This window comes from Argiope bruennichi, chromosome 8, assembly GCF_947563725.1.
Source record: "Argiope bruennichi chromosome 8, qqArgBrue1.1, whole genome shotgun sequence".
Lineage (NCBI taxonomy): Eukaryota > Metazoa > Arthropoda > Arachnida > Araneae > Araneidae > Argiope > Argiope bruennichi.
The window spans coordinates 116,208,930-116,232,313 of record NC_079158.1 but is presented as its reverse complement, the minus strand read 5'-3'; the positions used below and the strand labels follow the sequence as shown (position 1 = coordinate 116,232,313).

Genomic DNA, 23,384 nt, shown 5'->3' with positions numbered 1-23,384 from the left:
AAGTTATTGATTTAAAAAAATAATGGAGCATAGACTCCTCTTCCCATTATTCCCTCATTGTATATGTGAAAAAACAGATATTATTCACCACTATTTTATAAGTTACCTCTACTATACTGGAACGCCGTGGCCTTCTTTTACCATCATATTCATATCTAAATAATTTTCATGATAAGGTTACAGATTAAAGTTATTGATTAAAAAAAATAATGGAGCATAGACTCCTCTTCCCATTATTCTCTCATTGTATATGTGAAAAAACAGATATTATTCACCTCTATTTTATAAGTTACCTCTACTATACTGGAACGCCGTGGCCTTCTTTTACCATCATATTTATATATAAATAATTTTCATGATAAGGTTACAGATTAAAGTTATTGATTAAAAAAAATAATGGAGCATAGACTCCTCTTCCCATTATTCCCTCATTGTATATGTGAAAAAACAGATATTATTCACCTCTATTTTATAAGTTACCTCTACTATACTGGAACGCCGTGGCCTTCTTTTACCATCATATTTATATCTAAATAATTTTCATGATAAGGTTACAGATTAATGTTATTGATTAAAAAAAATAATGGAGCATAGACTCCTCTTCCCATTATTCCCTCATTGTATATGTGAAAAAACAGATATTATTCACCACTATTTTATAAGTTACCTCTACTATACTGGAACGCCGTGGCCTTCTTTTACCATCATATTTATATCTAAATAATTTTCATGATAAGGTTACAGATTAAAGTTATTGATTTAAAAAAATAATGGAGCATAGACTCCTTATCCCATTATTCCCTCATTGTATATGTGAAATAACAGATATTATTCACCACTATTTTATAAGTTACCTCTACTATACTGGAACGCCGTGGCCTTCTTTTACCATCATATTCATATATAAATAATTTTCATGATAAGGTTACAGACTAAAGTTATTTATTTAAAAAAATAATGGAGCATAGACTCCTCTTCCCATTATTCCCTCATTGTATATGTGAAAAAACAGATATTATTCACCTCTATTTTATAAGTTACCTCTACTATACTGGAACGCCGTGGCCTTCTTTTACCATCATATTCATATCTAAATAATTTTCATGATAAGGTTACAGATTAAAGTTATTGATTTAAAAAAATAATGGAGCATAGACTCCTCTTCCCATTATTCCCTCATTGTATATGTGAAAAAACAGATATTATTCACCTCTATTTTATAAGTTACCTCTACTATACTGGAACGCCGTGGCCTTCTTTTACCATCATATTTATATCTAAATAATTTTCATGATAAGGTTACAGATTAAAGTTATTGATTTAAAAAAATAATGGAGCATAGACTCCTCTTCCCATTATTCCCTCATTGTATATGTGAAAAAACAGATATTATTCACCTCTATTTTATAAGTTACCTCTACTATACTGGAACGCCGTGGCCTTCTTTTACCATCATATTTATATCTAAATAATTTTCATGATAAGGTTACAGATTAAAGTTATTGATTTAAAAAAATAATGGAGCATAGACTCCTCTTCCCATTATTCCCTCATTGTATATGTGAAAAAACAGATATTATTCACCTCTATTTTATAAGTTACCTCTACTATACTGGAACGCCGTGGCCTTCTTTTACCATCATATTCATATCTAAATAATTTTCATGATAAGGTTACAGATTAAAGTTATTGATTTAAAAAAATAATGGAGCATAGACTCCTCTTCCCATTATTCCCTCATTGTATATGTGAAAAAACAGATATTATTCACCTCTATTTTATAAGTTACCTATACTATACTGGAACGCCGTGGCCTTCTTTTACCATCATATTCATATCTAAATAATTTTCATGATAAGGTTACAGATTAAAGTTATTGATTTAAAAAAATAATGGAGCATAGACTAGTCTTCACATTATTCCCTCATTGTATATGTGAAAAAACAGATATTATTCACCACTATTTTATAAGTTACCTCTACTATACTGGAACGCCGTGGCCTTCTTTTACCATCATATTCATATCTAAATAATTTTCATGATAAGGTTACAGATTAAAGTTATTGATTTAAAAAAATAATGGAGCATAGACTCCTCTTCCCATTATTCCCTCATTGTATATGTGAAAAAACAGATATTATTCACCTCTATTTTATAAGTTACCTCTACTATACTGGAACGCCGTGGCCTTCTTTTACCATCATATTCATATCTAAATAATTTTCATGATAAGGTTACAGATTAAAGTTATTGATTAAAAAAAATAATGGAGCATAGACTCCTCTTCCCATTATTCCCTCATTGTATATGTGAAAAAACAGATATTATTCACCTCTATTTTATAAGTTACCTCTACTATACTGGAAGGCCGTGTCCTTCTTTTACCATCATATTTATATCTAAATAATTTTCATGATAAGGTTACAGATTAAAGTTATTGATTAAAAAAATAATGGAGCATAGACTCCTCTTCTCATTATTCCCTCATTGTATATGTGAAAAAACAGATATTATTCACCTCTATTTTATAAGTTACCTCTACTATACTGGAACGCCGTGGCCTTCTTTTACCATCATATTCATATCTAAATAATTTTCATGATAAGGTTACAGATTAAAGTTATTGATTTAAAAAAATAATGGAGCATAGACTCCTCTTCCCCTTATTCCCTCATTGTATATGTGAAAAAACAGATATTATTCACCTCTATTTTATAAGTTACCTCTACTATACTGGAACGCCGTGGCCTTCTTTTACCATCATATTCATATCTAAATAATTTTCATGATAAGGTTACAGATTAAAGTTATTGATTTAAAAAAATAATGGAGCATAGACTAGTCTTCACATTATTCCCTCATTGTATATGTGAAAAAACAGATATTATTCACCTCTATTTTATAAGTTACCTCTACTATACTGGAACGCCGTGGCCTTCTTTTACCATCATATTTATATCTAAATAATTTTCATGATAAGGTTACAGATTAAAGTTATTGATTTAAAAAAATAATGGAGCATAGACTCCTCTTCCCATTATTCCCTCATTGTATATGTGAAATAACAGATATTATTCACCACTATTTTATAAGTTACCTCTACTATACTGGAACGCCGTGGCCTTCTTTTACCATCATATTCATATCTAAATAATTTTCATGATAAGGTTACAGATTAATGTTATTGATTTAAAAAAATAATGGAGCATAGACTCCTCTTCCCATTATTCCCTCATTGTATATGTGAAAAAACAGATATTATTCGCCTCTATTTTATAAGTTACCTCTACTATACTGGAACGCCGTGGCCTTCTTTTACCATCATATTCATATCTAAATAATTTTCATGATAAGGTTACAGATTAAAGTTATTGATTTAAAAAAATAATGGAGCATAGACTCCTCTTCCCATTATTCCCTCATTGTATATGTGAAAAAACAGATATTATTCACCTCTATTTTATAAGTTACCTCTACTATACTGGAACGCCGTGGCCTTCTTTTACCATCATATTTATATCTAAATAATTTTCATGATAAGGTTACAGATTAAAGTTATTGATTTAAAAAAATAATGGAGCATAGACTCCTCTTCCCATTATTCCCTCATTGTATATGTGAAAAAACAGATATTATTCACTTCTATTTTATAAGTTACCTCTACTATACTGGAACGCCGTGGCCGTCTTTTACCATCATATTCATATCTAAATACTTTTCATGATAAGGTTACAGATGAAAGTTATTGATTTAAAAAAATAATGGAGCATAAACTAGTCTTCACATTATTCCCTCATTGTATATGTGAAAAAACAGATATTATTCACCTCTATTTTATAAGTTACCTCTACTATACTGGAACGCCGTGGCCTTCTTTTACCATCATATTCATATCTAAATAATTTTCATGATAAGGTTACAGATTAAAGTTATTGATTTAAAAAAATAATGGAGCATAGACTCCTCTTCACATTATTCCCTCATTGTATATGTGAAAAAACAGATATTATTCGCCTCTATTTTATAAGTTACCTCTACTATACTGGAACGCCGTGGCCTTCTTTTACCATCATATTCATATCTAAATAATTTTCATGATAAGGTTACAGATTAAAGTTATTGATTTAAAAAAATAATGGAGCATAGACTCCTTATCCCATTATTCCCTCATTGTATATGTGAAATAACAGATATTATTCACCACTATTTTATAAGTTACCTCTACTATACTGGAACGCCGTGGCCTTCTTTTACCATCATATTCATATATAAATAATTTTCATGATAAGGTTACAGACTAAAGTTATTTATTTAAAAAAATAATGGAGCATAGACTCCTCTTCCCATTATTCCCTCATTGTATATGTGAAAAAACAGATATTATTCACCTCTATTTTATAAGTTACCTCTACTATACTGGAACGCCGTGGCCTTCTTTTACCATCATATTCATATCTAAATAATTTTCATGATAAGGTTACAGATTAAAGTTATTGATTTAAAAAAATAATGGAGCATAGACTCCTCTTCCCATTATTCCCTCATTGTATATGTGAAAAAACAGATATTATTCACCTCTATTTTATAAGTTACCTCTACTATACTGGAACGCCGTGGCCTTCTTTTACCATCATATTTATATCTAAATAATTTTCATGATAAGGTTACAGATTAAAGTTATTGATTTAAAAAAATAATGGAGCATAGACTCCTCTTCCCATTATTCCCTCATTGTATATGTGAAAAAACAGATATTATTCACCTCTATTTTATAAGTTACCTCTACTATACTGGAACGCCGTGGCCTTCTTTTACCATCATATTTATATCTAAATAATTTTCATGATAAGGTTACAGATTAAAGTTATTGATTTAAAAAAATAATGGAGCATAGACTCCTCTTCCCATTATTCCCTCATTGTATATGTGAAAAAACAGATATTATTCACCTCTATTTTATAAGTTACCTCTACTATACTGGAACGCCGTGGCCTTCTTTTACCATCATATTCATATCTAAATAATTTTCATGATAAGGTTACAGATTAAAGTTATTGATTTAAAAAAATAATGGAGCATAGACTCCTCTTCCCATTATTCCCTCATTGTATATGTGAAAAAACAGATATTATTCACCTCTATTTTATAAGTTACCTATACTATACTGGAACGCCGTGGCCTTCTTTTACCATCATATTCATATCTAAATAATTTTCATGATAAGGTTACAGATTAAAGTTATTGATTTAAAAAAATAATGGAGCATAGACTAGTCTTCACATTATTCCCTCATTGTATATGTGAAAAAACAGATATTATTCACCACTATTTTATAAGTTACCTCTACTATACTGGAACGCCGTGGCCTTCTTTTACCATCATATTCATATCTAAATAATTTTCATGATAAGGTTACAGATTAAAGTTATTGATTTAAAAAAATAATGGAGCATAGACTCCTCTTCCCATTATTCCCTCATTGTATATGTGAAAAAACAGATATTATTCACCTCTATTTTATAAGTTACCTCTACTATACTGGAACGCCGTGGCCTTCTTTTACCATCATATTCATATCTAAATAATTTTCATGATAAGGTTACAGATTAAAGTTATTGATTAAAAAAAATAATGGAGCATAGACTCCTCTTCCCATTATTCCCTCATTGTATATGTGAAAAAACAGATATTATTCACCTCTATTTTATAAGTTACCTCTACTATACTGGAAGGCCGTGTCCTTCTTTTACCATCATATTTATATCTAAATAATTTTCATGATAAGGTTACAGATTAAAGTTATTGATTAAAAAAATAATGGAGCATAGACTCCTCTTCTCATTATTCCCTCATTGTATATGTGAAAAAACAGATATTATTCACCTCTATTTTATAAGTTACCTCTACTATACTGGAACGCCGTGGCCTTCTTTTACCATCATATTCATATCTAAATAATTTTCATGATAAGGTTACAGATTAAAGTTATTGATTTAAAAAAATAATGGAGCATAGACTCCTCTTCCCCTTATTCCCTCATTGTATATGTGAAAAAACAGATATTATTCACCTCTATTTTATAAGTTACCTCTACTATACTGGAACGCCGTGGCCTTCTTTTACCATCATATTCATATCTAAATAATTTTCATGATAAGGTTACAGATTAAAGTTATTGATTTAAAAAAATAATGGAGCATAGACTAGTCTTCACATTATTCCCTCATTGTATATGTGAAAAAACAGATATTATTCACCTCTATTTTATAAGTTACCTCTACTATACTGGAACGCCGTGGCCTTCTTTTACCATCATATTTATATCTAAATAATTTTCATGATAAGGTTACAGATTAAAGTTATTGATTTAAAAAAATAATGGAGCATAGACTCCTCTTCCCATTATTCCCTCATTGTATATGTGAAATAACAGATATTATTCACCACTATTTTATAAGTTACCTCTACTATACTGGAACGCCGTGGCCTTCTTTTACCATCATATTCATATCTAAATAATTTTCATGATAAGGTTACAGATTAATGTTATTGATTTAAAAAAATAATGGAGCATAGACTCCTCTTCCCATTATTCCCTCATTGTATATGTGAAAAAACAGATATTATTCGCCTCTATTTTATAAGTTACCTCTACTATACTGGAACGCCGTGGCCTTCTTTTACCATCATATTCATATCTAAATAATTTTCATGATAAGGTTACAGATTAAAGTTATTGATTTAAAAAAATAATGGAGCATAGACTCCTCTTCCCATTATTCCCTCATTGTATATGTGAAAAAACAGATATTATTCACCTCTATTTTATAAGTTACCTCTACTATACTGGAACGCCGTGGCCTTCTTTTACCATCATATTTATATCTAAATAATTTTCATGATAAGGTTACAGATTAAAGTTATTGATTTAAAAAAATAATGGAGCATAGACTCCTCTTCCCATTATTCCCTCATTGTATATGTGAAAAAACAGATATTATTCACTTCTATTTTATAAGTTACCTCTACTATACTGGAACGCCGTGGCCGTCTTTTACCATCATATTCATATCTAAATACTTTTCATGATAAGGTTACAGATGAAAGTCATTGATTTAAAAAAATAATGGAGCATAAACTAGTCTTCACATTATTCCCTCATTGTATATGTGAAAAAACAGATATTATTCACCTCTATTTTATAAGTTACCTCTACTATACTGGAACGCCGTGGCCTTCTTTTACCATCATATTCATATCTAAATAATTTTCATGATAAGGTTACAGATTAAAGTTATTGATTTAAAAAAATAATGGAGCATAGACTCCTCTTCACATTATTCCCTCATTGTATATGTGAAAAAACAGATATTATTCGCCTCTATTTTATAAGTTACCTCTACTATACTGGAACGCCGTGGCCTTCTTTTACCATCATATTCATATCTAAATAATTTTCATGATAAGGTTACAGATTAAAGTTATTGATTTAAAAAAATAATGGAGCATAGACTAGTCTTCACATTATTCCCTCATTGTATATGTGAAAAAACAGATATTATTCACCTCTATTTTATAAGTTACCTCTACTATACTGGAACGCCGTGTCCTTCTTTTACCATCATATTTATATCTAAATAATTTTCATGATAAGGTTACAGATTAAAGTTATTGATTAAAAAAATAATGGAGCATAGACTCCTCTTCTCATTATTCCCTCATTGTATATGTGAAAAAACAGATATTATTCACCTCTATTTTATAAGTTACCTCTACTATACTGGAACGCCGTGGCCTTCTTTTACCATCATATTCATATCTAAATAATTTTCATGATAAGGTTACAGATTAAAGTTATTGATTTAAAAAAATAATGGAGCATAGACTCCTCTTCCCCTTATTCCCTCATTGTATATGTGAAAAAACAGATATTATTCACCTCTATTTTATAAGTTACCTCTACTATACTGGAACGCCGTGGCCTTCTTTTACCATCATATTCATATCTAAATAATTTTCATGATAAGGTTACAGATTAAAGTTATTGATTTAAAAAAATAATGGAGCATAGACTAGTCTTCACATTATTCCCTCATTGTATATGTGAAAAAACAGATATTATTCACCTCTATTTTATAAGTTACCTCTACTATACTGGAACGCCGTGGCCTTCTTTTACCATCATATTTATATCTAAATAATTTTCATGATAAGGTTACAGATTAAAGTTATTGATTTAAAAAAATAATGGAGCATAGACTCCTCTTCCCATTATTCCCTCATTGTATATGTGAAATAACAGATATTATTCACCACTATTTTATAAGTTACCTCTACTATACTGGAACGCCGTGGCCTTCTTTTACCATCATATTCATATCTAAATAATTTTCATGATAAGGTTACAGACTAAAGTTATTTATTTAAAAAAATAATGGAGCATAGACTCCTCTTCCCATTATTCCCTCCTTGTATATGTGAAAAAACAGATATTATTCACCTCTATTTTATAAGTTACCTCTACTATACTGGAACGCCGTGGCCTTCTTTTACCATCATATTCATATCTAAATAATTTTCATGATAAGGTTACAGATTAAAGTTATTGATTTAAAAAAATAATGGAGCATAGACTCCTCTTCCCATTATTCCCTCATTGTATATGTGAAAAAACAGATATTATTCACCTCTATTTTATAAGTTACCTCTACTATACTGGAACGCCGTGGCCTTCTTTTACCATCATATTTATGTCTAAATAATTTTCATGATAAGGTTACAGATTAAAGTTATTGATTTAAAAAAATAATGGAGCATAGACTCCTCTTCCCATTATTCCCTCATTGTATATGTGAAAAAACAGATATTATTCACCTCTATTTTATAAGTTACCTCTACTATACTGGAACGCCGTGGCCTTCTTTTACCATCATATTTATATCTAAATAATTTTCATGATAAGGTTACAGATTAAAGTTATTGATTTAAAAAAATAATGGAGCATAGACTCCTCTTCCCATTATTCCCTCATTGTATATGTGAAAAAACAGATATTATTCACCACTATTTTATAAGTTACCTCTACTATACTGGAACGCCGTGGCCTTCTTTTACCATCATATTCATATCTAAATAATTTTCATGATAAGGTTACAGATAAAAGTTATTGATTAAAAAAAATAATGGAGCATAGACTCCTCTTCCCATTATTCTCTCATTGTATATGTGAAAAAACAGATATTATTCACCTCTATTTTATAAGTTACCTCTACTATACTGGAACGCCGTGGCCTTCTTTTACCATCATATTTATATATAAATAATTTTCATGATAAGGTTACAGATTAAAGTTATTGATTAAAAAAAATAATGGAGCATAGACTCCTCTTCCCATTATTCCCTCATTGTATATGTGAAAAAACAGATATTATTCACCTCTATTTTATAAGTTACCTCTACTATACTGGAACGCCGTGGCCTTCTTTTACCATCATATTTATATCTAAATAATTTTCATGATAAGGTTACAGATTAATGTTATTGATTAAAAAAAATAATGGAGCATAGACTCCTCTTCCCATTATTCCCTCATTGTATATGTGAAAAAACAGATATTATTCACCACTATTTTATAAGTTACCTCTACTATACTGGAACGCCGTGGCCTTCTTTTACCATCATATTTATATCTAAATAATTTTCATGATAAGGTTACAGATTAAAGTTATTGATTTAAAAAAATAATGGAGCATAGACTCCTTATCCCATTATTCCCTCATTGTATATGTGAAATAACAGATATTATTCACCACTATTTTATAAGTTACCTCTACTATACTGGAACGCCGTGGCCTTCTTTTACCATCATATTCATATCTAAATAATTTTCATGATAAGGTTACAGACTAAAGTTATTTATTTAAAAAAATAATGGAGCATAGACTCCTCTTCCCATTATTCCCTCATTGTATATGTGAAAAAACAGATATTATTCACCTCTATTTTATAAGTTACCTCTACTATACTGGAACGCCGTGGCCTTCTTTTACCATCATATTCATATCTAAATAATTTTCATGATAAGGTTACAGATTAAAGTTATTGATTTAAAAAAATAATGGAGCATAGACTCCTCTTCCCATTATTCCCTCATTGTATATGTGAAAAAACAGATATTATTCACCTCTATTTTATAAGTTACCTCTACTATACTGGAACGCCGTGGCCTTCTTTTACCATCATATTTATATCTAAATAATTTTCATGATAAGGTTACAGATTAAAGTTATTGATTTAAAAAAATAATGGAGCATAGACTCCTCTTCCCATTATTCCCTCATTGTATATGTGAAAAAACAGATATTATTCACCTCTATTTTATAAGTTACCTCTACTATACTGGAACGCCGTGGCCTTCTTTTACCATCATATTTATATCTAAATAATTTTCATGATAAGGTTACAGATTAAAGTTATTGATTTAAAAAAATAATGGAGCATAGACTCCTCTTCCCATTATTCCCTCATTGTATATGTGAAAAAACAGATATTATTCACCTCTATTTTATAAGTTACCTCTACTATACTGGAACGCCGTGGCCTTCTTTTACCATCATATTCATATCTAAATAATTTTCATGATAAGGTTACAGATTAAAGTTATTGATTTAAAAAAATAATGGAGCATAGACTCCTCTTCCCATTATTCCCTCATTGTATATGTGAAAAAACAGATATTATTCACCTCTATTTTATAAGTTACCTATACTATACTGGAACGCCGTGGCCTTCTTTTACCATCATATTCATATCTAAATAATTTTCATGATAAGGTTACAGATTAAAGTTATTGATTTAAAAAAATAATGGAGCATAGACTAGTCTTCACATTATTCCCTCATTGTATATGTGAAAAAACAGATATTATTCACCACTATTTTATAAGTTACCTCTACTATACTGGAACGCCGTGGCCTTCTTTTACCATCATATTCATATCTAAATAATTTTCATGATAAGGTTACAGATTAAAGTTATTGATTTAAAAAAATAATGGAGCATAGACTCCTCTTCCCATTATTCCCTCATTGTATATGTGAAAAAACAGATATTATTCACCTCTATTTTATAAGTTACCTCTACTATACTGGAACGCCGTGGCCTTCTTTTACCATCATATTCATATCTAAATAATTTTCATGATAAGGTTACAGATTAAAGTTATTGATTAAAAAAAATAATGGAGCATAGACTCCTCTTCCCATTATTCCCTCATTGTATATGTGAAAAAACAGATATTATTCACCTCTATTTTATAAGTTACCTCTACTATACTGGAAGGCCGTGTCCTTCTTTTACCATCATATTTATATCTAAATAATTTTCATGATAAGGTTACAGATTAAAGTTATTGATTAAAAAAATAATGGAGCATAGACTCCTCTTCTCATTATTCCCTCATTGTATATGTGAAAAAACAGATATTATTCACCTCTATTTTATAAGTTACCTCTACTATACTGGAACGCCGTGGCCTTCTTTTACCATCATATTCATATCTAAATAATTTTCATGATAAGGTTACAGATTAAAGTTATTGATTTAAAAAAATAATGGAGCATAGACTAGTCTTCACATTATTCCCTCATTGTATATGTGAAAAAACAGATATTATTCACCTCTATTTTATAAGTTACCTCTACTATACTGGAACGCCGTGTCCTTCTTTTACCATCATATTTATATCTAAATAATTTTCATGATAAGGTTACAGATTAAAGTTATTGATTAAAAAAATAATGGAGCATAGACTCCTCTTCTCATTATTCCCTCATTGTATATGTGAAAAAACAGATATTATTCACCTCTATTTTATAAGTTACCTCTACTATACTGGAACGCCGTGGCCTTCTTTTACCATCATATTCATATCTAAATAATTTTCATGATAAGGTTACAGATTAAAGTTATTGATTTAAAAAAATAATGGAGCATAGACTCCTCTTCCCCTTATTCCCTCATTGTATATGTGAAAAAACAGATATTATTCACCTCTATTTTATAAGTTACCTCTACTATACTGGAACGCCGTGGCCTTCTTTTACCATCATATTCATATCTAAATAATTTTCATGATAAGGTTACAGATTAAAGTTATTGATTTAAAAAAATAATGGAGCATAGACTAGTCTTCACATTATTCCCTCATTGTATATGTGAAAAAACAGATATTATTCACCTCTATTTTATAAGTTACCTCTACTATACTGGAACGCCGTGGCCTTCTTTTACCATCATATTTATATCTAAATAATTTTCATGATAAGGTTACAGATTAAAGTTATTGATTTAAAAAAATAATGGAGCATAGACTCCTCTTCCCATTATTCCCTCATTGTATATGTGAAATAACAGATATTATTCACCACTATTTTATAAGTTACCTCTACTATACTGGAACGCCGTGGCCTTCTTTTATTATCATATTCATATCTAAATAATTTTCATGATAAGGTTACAGATTAAAGTTATTGATTTAAAAAAATAATGGAGCATAGACTCCTCTTCCCATTATTCCCTCATTGTATATGTGAAAAAACAGATATTATTCGCCTCTATTTTATAAGTTACCTCTACTATACTGGAACGCCGTGGCCTTCTTTTACCATCATATTCATATCTAAATAATTTTCATGATAAGGTTACAGATTAAAGTTATTGATTTAAAAAAATAATGGAGCATAGACTCCTCTTCCCATTATTCCCTCATTGTATATGTGAAAAAACAGATATTATTCACCTCTATTTTATAAGTTACCTCTACTATACTGGAACGCCGTGGCCTTCTTTTACCATCATATTTATATCTAAATAATTTTCATGATAAGGTTACAGATTAAAGTTATTGATTTAAAAAAATAATGGAGCATAGACTAGTCTTCACATTATTCCCTCATTGTATATGTGAAAAAACAGATATTATTCACCTCTATTTTATAAGTTACCTCTACTATACTGGAACGCCGTGGCCTTCTTTTACCATCATATTTATATCTAAATAATTTTCATGATAAGGTTACAGATTAAAGTTATTGATTTAAAAAAATAATGGAGCATAGACTCCTCTTCCCATTATTCCCTCATTGTATATGTGAAATAACAGATATTATTCACCACTATTTTATAAGTTACCTCTACTATACTGGAACGCCGTGGCCTTCTTTTACCATCATATTCATATCTAAATAATTTTCATGATAAGGTTACAGATTAAAGTTATTGATTTAAAAAAATAATGGAGCATAGACTCCTCTTTCCATTATTCCCTCATTGTATATGTGAAAAAACAGATATTATTCACCTCTATTTTATAAGTTACCTCTACTATACTGGAACGCCGTGGCCTTCTTTTACCATCATATTTATATCTAAATAATTTTCATGATAAGGTTACAGATTAAAGTTATTGATTTTAAAAAATAATGGAGCATAGACTCCTCTTCCCATTATTCCCTCATTGTATATGTGAAAAAACAGATATTATTCACCTCTATTTTATAAGTTACCTCTACTATACTGGAACGCCGTGGCCTTCTTTTACCATCATATTCATATCTAAATAATTTTCATGATAAGGTTACAGATGAAAGTTATTGATTTAAAAAAATAATGGAGCATAGACTCCTCTTCCCATTATTCCCTCATTGTATATGTGAAAAAACAGATATTATTCACCTCTATTTTATAAGTTACCTCTACTATACTGGAACGCCGTGGCCTTCTTTTACCATCATATTTATATCTAAATAATTTTCATGATAAGGTTATAGATTAAAGTTATTGATTTTAAAAAATAATGGAGCATAGACTCCTCTTCCCATTATTCCCTCATTGTATATGTGAAAAAACAGATATTATTCACCTCTATTTTATAAGTTATCTCTACTATACTGGAACGCCGTGGCCTTCTTTTACCATCATATTCATATCTAAATACTTTTCATGATAAGGTTACATATTAAAGTTATTGATTTAAAAAAATAATGGAGCATAGACTCCTCTTCCCATTATTCCCTCATTGTATATGTGAAAAAACAGATATTATTCACCTCTATTTTATAAGTTACCTCTACTATACTGGAACGCCGTGGCCTTCTTTTACCATCATATTTATATCTAAATAATTTTCATGATAAGGTTACAGATTAAAGTTATTGATTTAAAAAAATAATGGAGCATAGACTCCTCTTCACATTATTCCCTCATTGTATATGTGAAATAACAGATATTATTCACCACTATTTTATAAGTTACCTCTACTATACTGGAACGACGTGGCCTTCTTTTACCATCATATTCATATCTAAATAATTTTCATGATAAGGTTACAGATTAAAGTTATTGATTTAAAAAAATAATGGAGCATAGACTCCTCTTCCCATTATTCCCCCATTGTATATGTGAAAAAACAGATATTATTCGCCTCTATTTTATAAGTTACCTCTACTATACTGGAACGCCGTGGCCTTCTTTTACCATCATATTCATATCTAAATAATTTTCATGATAAGGTTACAGATTAAAGTTATTGATTTAAAAAAATAATGGAGCATAGACTCCTCTTCCCATTATTCCCTCATTGTATATGTGAAAAAACAGATATTATTCACCTGTATTTTATAAGTTACCTCTACTATACTGGAACGCCGTGGCCTTCTTTTACCATCATATTTATATCTAAATAATTTTCATGATAAGGTTACAGATTAAAGTTATTGATTTAAAAAAATAATGGAGCATAGACTCCTCTTCCCATTATTCCCTCATTGTATATGTGAAAAAACAGATATTATTCACCTCTATTTTATAAGTTATCTCTACTATACTGGAACGCCGTGGCCTTCTTTTACCATCATATTCATATCTAAATACTTTTCATGATAAGGTTACATATTAAAGTTATTGATTTAAAAAAATAATGGAGCATAGACTCCTCTTCCCATTATTCCCTCATTGTATATGTGAAAAAACAGATATTATTCACCTCTATTTTATAAGTTACCTCTACTATACTGGAACGCCGTGGCCTTCTTTTACCATCATATTTATATCTAAATAATTTTAATGATAAGGTTACAGATTAAAGTTATTGATTTAAAAAAATAATGGAGCATAGACTCCTCTTCACATTATTCCCTCATTGTATATGTGAAATAACAGATATTATTCACCACTATTTTATAAGTTACCTCTACTATACTGGAACGACGTGGCCTTCTTTTTCCATCATATTCATATCTAAATAATTTTCATGATAAGGTTACAGATTAAAGTTATTGATTTAAAAAAATAATGGAGCATAGACTCCTCTTCCCATTATTCCCTCATTGTATATGTGAAAAAACAGATATTATTCGCCTCTATTTTATAAGTTACCTCTACTATACTGGAACGCCGTGGCCTTCTTTTACCATCATATTCATATCTAAATAATTTTCATGATAAGGTTACAGATTAAAGTTATTGATTTAAAAAAATAATGGAGCATAGACTCCTCTTCCCATTATTCCTTCATTGTATATGTGAAAAAACAGATATTATTCACCTGTATTTTATAAGTTACCTCTACTATACTGGAACGCCGTGGCCTTCTTTTACCATCATATTTATATCTAAATAATTTTCATGATAAGGTTACAGATTAAAGTTATTGATTTAAAAAAATAATGGAGCATAGACTCCTCTTTCCATTATTCCCTCATTGTATATGTGAAAAAACAGATATTATTCACCTCTATTTTATAAGTTACCTCTACTATACTGGAACGCCGTGGCCTTCTTTTACCATCATATTTATATCTAAATAATTTTCATGATAAGGTTACAGATTAAAGTTATTGATTTAAAAAAATAATGGAGCATAGACTCCTCTTCCCATTATTCCCTCATTGTATATGTGAAAATACAGATATTATTCACCTGTATTTTATAAGTTACCTCTACTATACTGGAACGCCGTGGCCTTCTTTTACCATCATATTTATATCTAAATAATTTTCATGATAAGGTTACAGATTAAAGTTATTGATTTAAAAAAATAATGGAGCATAGACTCCTCTTTCCATTATTCCCTCATTGTATATGTGAAAAAACAGATATTATTCACCTCTATTTTATAAGTTACCTCTACTATACTGGAACGCCGCCGCCTTCTTTTACCATCATATTTATATCTAAATAATTTTCATGATAAGGTTACAGATTAAAGTTATTGATTTAAAAAAATAATGGAGCATAGACTCCTCTTCCCATTATTCCCTCATTGTATATGTGAAAAAACAGATATTATTCACCTCTATTTTATAAGTTACCTCTACTATACTGGAACGCCGTGGCCTTCTTTTACCATCATATTCATATCTAAATAATTTTCATGATAAGGTTACAGATTAAAGTTATTGATTTAAAAAAATAATGGAGCATAGACTCCTCTTCCCATTATTCCCTCATTGTATATGTGAAAAAACAGATATTATTCACCTCTATTTTATAAGTTACCTCTACTATACTGGAACGCCGTGGCCTTTTTTTACCATCATATTCATATCTAAATAATTTTCATGATAAGGTTACAGATTAAAGTTATTGATTAAAAAAAATAATGGAGCATAGACTCCTCTTCCCATTATTCCCTCATTGTATATGTGAAAAAACAGATATTATTTGCCTCTATTTTATAAGTTACCTCTACTATACTGGAACGCCGTGGCCTTCTTTTACCATCATATTCATATCTAAATAATTTTCATGATAAGGTTACAGATTAAAGTTATTGATTAAAAAAAATAATGGAGCATAGACTCCTCTTCCCATTATTCCCTCATTGTATATGTGAAAAAACAGATATTATTCGCCTCTATTTTATAAGTTACCTCTACTATACTGGAACGCCGTGGCCTTCTTTTACCATCATATTCATATCTAAATAATTTTCATGATAAGGTTACAGATTAAAGTTATTGATTTAAAAAAATAATGGAGCATAGACTCCTCTTCCCATTATTCCCTCATTGTATATGTGAAAAAACAGATATTATTCACCTCTATTTTATAAGTTACCTCTACTATACTGGAACGCCGTGGCCTTCTTTTACCATCATATTTATATCTAAATAATTTTCATGATAAGGTTACAGATTAAAGTTATTGATTTAAAAAAATAATGGAGCATAGACTCCTCTTCCCATTATTCCCTCATTGTATATGTGAAAAAACAGATATTATTCACCTGTATTTTATAAGTTACCTCTACTATACTGGAACGCCGTGGCCTTCTTTTACCATCATATTTATATCTAAATAATTTTCATGATAAGGTTACAGATTAAAGTTATTGATTTAAAAAAATAATGGAGCATAGACTCCTCTTCCCATTATTCCCTCATTGTATATGTGAAAAAACAGATATTATTCACCTCTATTTTATAAGTTACCTCTACTATACTGGAACGTCGTTGCCTTCTTTTACCATCATATTCATATCTAAATAATTTTCATGATAAGGTTACAGATTAAAGTTATTGATTTAAAAAAATAATGGAGCATAGACTCCTCTTCCCATTATTCCCTCATTGTATATGTGAAATAACAGATATTATTCACCACTATTTTATAAGTTACCTCTACTATACTGGAACGCCGTGGCCTTCTTTTACCATCATATTTATATCTAAATAATTTTCATGATAAGGTTACAGATTATCTCGGCTTCGAAGCCAATGGGCTGAAGGTGCGAGACTCGATTCCAAGGAGACGTCGTATAAATGCTTCTTTTACCCGTCAAATCTATCAGAGCATATTCCCTTGACCCCTACTTGGCGCGGAGACTTGGAGGCCAGCTTAGGTGTCGTTCTCGTTATCTGACAGCTGTTCTAGTTTCCAAAATAGCCCTGTGTTGCTTCAAAACGGGACGTTAATAAAACTGAATCTAATTCATAGGTTTTAAATTCAGTCAGCGTTTGGTTTTAGATTTATAGTATGATAATTTTTTTTAATAAAAATTAATTTTTACTTAATTTTGCATTTACTCATTGCTTGAAGCTGTATTGTAATATTTTCTTAAACATAATTATTTTTTCCATGTTATAAGCTTAATTTATGCCAACTGAATTTTTTTGCTCCATCTTGAATTTTACATAATTTCATCTGACTACTGTATTTGTTAATGGCGATTTAATGTAAGGCTTCTAAATATGAATTATATATCTGCCAAAATGTGAAGCTTAAAAATTCTCTACTAGGAAACCATTAAGACAAAATTACCTAAAATTAATAAAAAAATTTAGTGACCATTAATCCCGGCGAACAGCCGATCGCAAGAGATGGCTTGTCGTAAATAAAATGCTCTTTTACATGAAAAGAACTATTATCTACCTGTAAATCATTAGTATCACAACGAATTAATTATATGTTTGAAACATTTGAAAAATTAATAAATACCCAAAATTAAATGTTGTAGCATAAGTCCTGTGGGTGAACTAACTTTTCCATTTATCCAGTTTCCTGTTTAGAAAATATATAATATAAAAATAATAAATATAAGAAGTTTCTTTGGAAAAGTATCCACAATTTAGTTTAATTTGTTCGTCCTAGATAATCCACGAAAGGAAAGAGCGATATTTGAGCGGTGATATAGAGAAAGATAGAGGTAAACGCAAGGCTCTACTGGACCGTCTGCTGGAAATGCACATGGAAACAGGAGAAATTAGTGAAGAAGGTATCAGAGAAGAAGTGAATACCTTTGCACTAGCGGTAAATTTCTGCATTATGGCGTTTTTAAATCAAAAAGCGAAACATTGGTCTTTTAATCTACAAACTAATCACAATTTTATTCGCATATTAGCAGAGTTTATTTATCTCTGATGACAGAGAAATTTGAATTATGATCCAGCAACTCTTAAGTATTTTTATACATTTTCTGTATATTTAATTTGACATAACAGAATAAGAAATACCACGGTAAAAATTAAATACTATACAGTTGCATGTATCTGAAATCATTCTGAATTACATAAAAAAACATGAATGATTTATTTCCTAAGCCAATTATTAATAAAAAAACAGTAAATTATGTTATATAAATTATGACAGGGGTGTTTGTGCTCCGGGGAAACCCCGGAATTCCGGGGATTTTGAACTTCGATACCCGGAAATTCCGGGGATCGTCGTTCAAAAGGAAGTAGGAATAATAATGAATTATTTATTTTGATCTGGGTAATTTTGTTTGCTTTGAAAGCCGAAAACGCAAGGTCAGTGTGTGTGGTGAAAACTTTTCCTTTCTTTCTCCAAAGGCAATGATAATGCGTGAAAAGGGGGAAAAAACTTCTTTTTTGTTCTTTCCTTATTGCGAGTTATGACTCATTCCCCCGGTTCTCGGACATTCTCTTCTGGATTCTTTTCGGCAAGTAGGCGCGGCAGAAAAAAAAGGGGGAGACTTCGTTCGACCAGATGTGCGATAACGTGACTCTGGGTTCAAAGGTCTTATCTCTCCTGGCGTAGCGCCAATAAGTAGAGAAGGGGGATTTTTCGCCGTATTAGCTATTTGTCATTGATCGCTTCGCAACTTTTTTTTCTCCGCTGTGTAAAATTTTCGTTTCATTTATTGATGCACGTGTAAATTTTTCGTTTCGCTTATTGAAATATTTTTTTATTTATGTACGCAAGAGAATTTCACTTTGAAATTTCAGCATATGAAATAGGAATTACCCCTTAAAAATTCATATCTAATTAGTTTTACAGCATTAGATCCAGAGCTAAGAGGTAAAACCAGTACAATATTAGCTTTTGAAATATTATCATCTTTTATGTCCCATATTTTTAGTGATAATGAAAAGTCAAAAGGAGAAGCTGAAATAAGTTACACCAGAGTGATATTGATAACACCAAAGAAATACTCTACACATCTGATGAAAGTGGAAAGCAAGTCAAGTGTACAATTGATAAATATTGGTCTAAAGTTTTTAATTTAAAAGATGATTTCACAAATGATTATAAGTATCCTACATTGGCTAAATTGGTCAAAGCCTGCCTTAGCTGCTTCCATAGCCCATTAGTGGAAAGTGCATTCAACTTAATGGATACACTTGTCACTGACTATAGAACCTCTCTTAAGATTGATTCCATGGATGCAGTGCAGACTATTAAATATGATTTAATGGCTTCTAAAGAAACCTCATGTGAAAAAATATGGCCCAAAAAATCCAATGACTGATCCAATTCACAAAGATCTCTTACTGAATATGAAGTTGGAAAACATATCAAGAGGACTTAAAAAAATGTATTTCAGATGAGTCACCTATAAAAGTCTCCAAAAAACCTTCTACATTAGCAGAAAAGCAAACTGCTTCTACCTCTGCATGTGCAGTTCTCGAGGAAATTTCTTCCACTGTAAATGAGGAAAATAAAAGTCAACCTTCCTGCAATTATGAAGTTCACCACAAAAGAAAGACAAGCCCACAAACATTAGAAAATAAAAAAAGCAGCAGAAATTAGATAATTTTTTAAAAGAATTAATTCAGGTAATTTAAAATATTTGCATGAAATGTAGTAGTTTATATGTTTGAAAGTTTATAGTTATTAATTTTGCAAAAAAAGTAATTCATTGAACTTTTATAATTAGGTCATTCAATACTTCATAATTGTAATTTTTCATTTCTCCCCTCCCCCCTTCTCGAAACTCCAAAATGCCGGTAGTAAGTCCGTAAAAGTTTCAGGGGATTTTTTGGGGTCCCACAAACACCCCTGATTATGTCAATAATTATTTGTTTATTGAAACATGAAAGTTATATTATTAAGCATATTATTTAAACCTTTTTGTAAATGAAAAATGTCTAAAAGTAACATCGTACAATATGAAATTTAACGGAATTTGAGATTAATATTAAATAAGAAAAAAAAATCGCTTTGAGCACGGTTAAGGAAATACACCAGACAATGAGCAATAAGAACGACTGATATTTTTGAGCAATTCCTAATAATAAATTTGTTCTGCACTCTTTCTTTAATTGTGTTGTCTTACTGATTGCATATTGTTGCGAATGAGTGATATAGTTTCCCTGCTCAGTAGCCTTATAATATGGAATATAATTTTACAAATATCCCTAAAAGAACTAATGAATGTTGGTTCAATAACTTCAGGAAATGTGTGATAAATTTGGTGACATTAGCGGCTATTTGATAATTTGGTGGCAAAGTCCTCAAAAACACATGAATTTTAGTGATATTTCTTCTGGAAGCAAAGATATGGGATTCTTCTAGATTTTTCGATGTTTTGTTATGGGTATTATGAAAAGAAAGACTTAGCACTAAAGGAAGACAACTGAATTCTTTGCCCTCTCGATGTTGAGCGCTAAATGAGGTCTCTGAGTGCAAGTACTATCTGTGTACACTTCGGCTGGGTTCTGCTTATAGAGTAAAGCATAGTTATCTATTATCGAGTTTGTTCAATCTTTCACTGCACACTAACGGGCAAGAATTTCTGTACCAATGCACACGAAATCCAGCTAATGGCATTTCTGTATTTATGGTCACATTAAGTTACTTTGCCCAACTACTTATAATAACATCTATTTTATTTGCTCTAAATGTCAACACTTTTTTAGTTGTCAATATTTCGCAAACCCATAAAATTCATTACCTTGTTTTTCACATTTTGTATTCAGGGTCATGAAACAGTAACGGTCACGATTATTTGGGCTCTGTACCTCATAGGACTCCACAAAGACGTTCAAGAAAAAATTCATGAAGAGCTGGACAGAGTATTCGGGGACGATACAAAGAGTCCTGTGACGGAGAAAGATCTCAACGACCTCCAATACCTTGATTGTGTCCTGAAGGTAAAGCAAAAGATGAGAGTTGTAATATTCCGAGTACTGTCATCTCTCTAAGCGTTAAGATGGATCAAAATATTAATATTAATAGATGTCAAATTAAGTAGTATTGGGTGACAAAAGTTGCTTATTGATTAGTATATAACTATTGAATTCTTTAAGAAATTTTGCTTTTTGTTTCCATTTTCCGCAGCAGATGTTTTGGTTTATAAGACATATGCATCATTAAAAAGTGACGCAGACTGATATTTTGCATTGAATTCACCTTTTATTATTAATCTTTGCAACATCTATTCCCTAACCCTTGATTCCTAACTTCTATTGCACATGATATAGTGAGAAACTGCAAGATAAGTACAGCCAATCGATTCTATCTAATCTGTTTTTATTGACAACTATTTCTATTATATAAAAATAAAATTTGTGTAGTATTTAAGTCAAAACTAATGCCTTTTATAGTTAATTTCTATCTAATGATAAAATGAAAAAAAATAGTTAATTTTTTTAATAATCATTATAAATATTCTTCATCAGGAATCAATGAGACTTTATCCTTCAGTGCCATGGTTTGGCAGGCGTATTCCTGAAGATACTAATATTTGTAAGTGGTACTGGTTTTGTTTCCTTCAATCTTTTTTTTTTTTTTTTAATAAAAAATGCATGTTGATTTCGTTTTATTTTTATTCTGAGATTGATAATTTTAATAATTTTCCGCACAGAGGAAATAGTTTAATTTAATTATACTAGTTTAAAGCAACACTAGGGCCATTTTGGAACGGACCTTGTAATTGTGAGCCCCGGTCAGATGACGTGGAGGACACCTGAGTTGGTACCAATCTCTCGATGGTCTTGAAGGATTTAACATTCAACAGATCCCCGTACACGACGGTTCTTAAGTGGAATCGAGTCTCGAACGTGAAACCCTCCTTTTCCGAAGAGGAGACCTTACCATCACGCCACCGCGGCTCCACTTAGTAAATAGATTTGCATAGTCAATGCTATGAGCAACAAATTCATAGCATTTTATATTAACGAGAATCAGAAATAAAAATAAATTGTGAGATTTGCATTATTAATCTCTCAAGAAAGAATATTTTAGCACTAAGAAGCTCTCTGTCAAATATTCGATCCTAATACAGAAGAGAATCACAATAATGAAATTAAATTAAATTTATACTTAATTTTTGATCAGCCTATTAATTGATTGAATTTAAAAATTTAATTATTTAATAAGCTAACAAATAAAAAATCACCAAGTTTCTGGTAAAATTTAAAAATGGTCTTTTAAGTCTCTAACAGATATCAGCTTGGAATTTCAAGAATTTTTAAAATTTTCTACTGTAAATAATGGAAACACTCATTTGGATCAAAAATGTAATATACTCCTCCATTGCAAAACAGTTATGCAGAATTTCGAAGGAAAAAAAAAAACAATTCGTTATTCATAATTTTTCAGCTAACAAAGGTATCTGTTGTATCTATATTTCCTCAACTGTA

The 23,384-nt window shown here is 30.2% G+C and overlaps 1 protein-coding gene across 4 annotated transcripts in view; it reads left to right on the top strand.

Annotated features, from left to right (window-relative positions):
- LOC129981340 (cytochrome P450 4V2-like) overlaps nt 1-23,384 on the top strand; it is a 64,810-nt gene that overhangs the window by 36,075 nt on the left and 5,351 nt on the right. For all 4 annotated transcript variants that reach the window (XM_056092137.1, XM_056092136.1, XM_056092138.1 and 1 more), the window contains 3 exons: nt 18,652-18,810; nt 21,720-21,893; nt 22,422-22,488. In XM_056092137.1, coding sequence (XP_055948112.1) covers nt 18,652-18,810; nt 21,720-21,893; nt 22,422-22,488 — 400 coding nt within the window. The remainder of the gene's footprint in view (nt 1-18,651; nt 18,811-21,719; nt 21,894-22,421; nt 22,489-23,384) is intronic.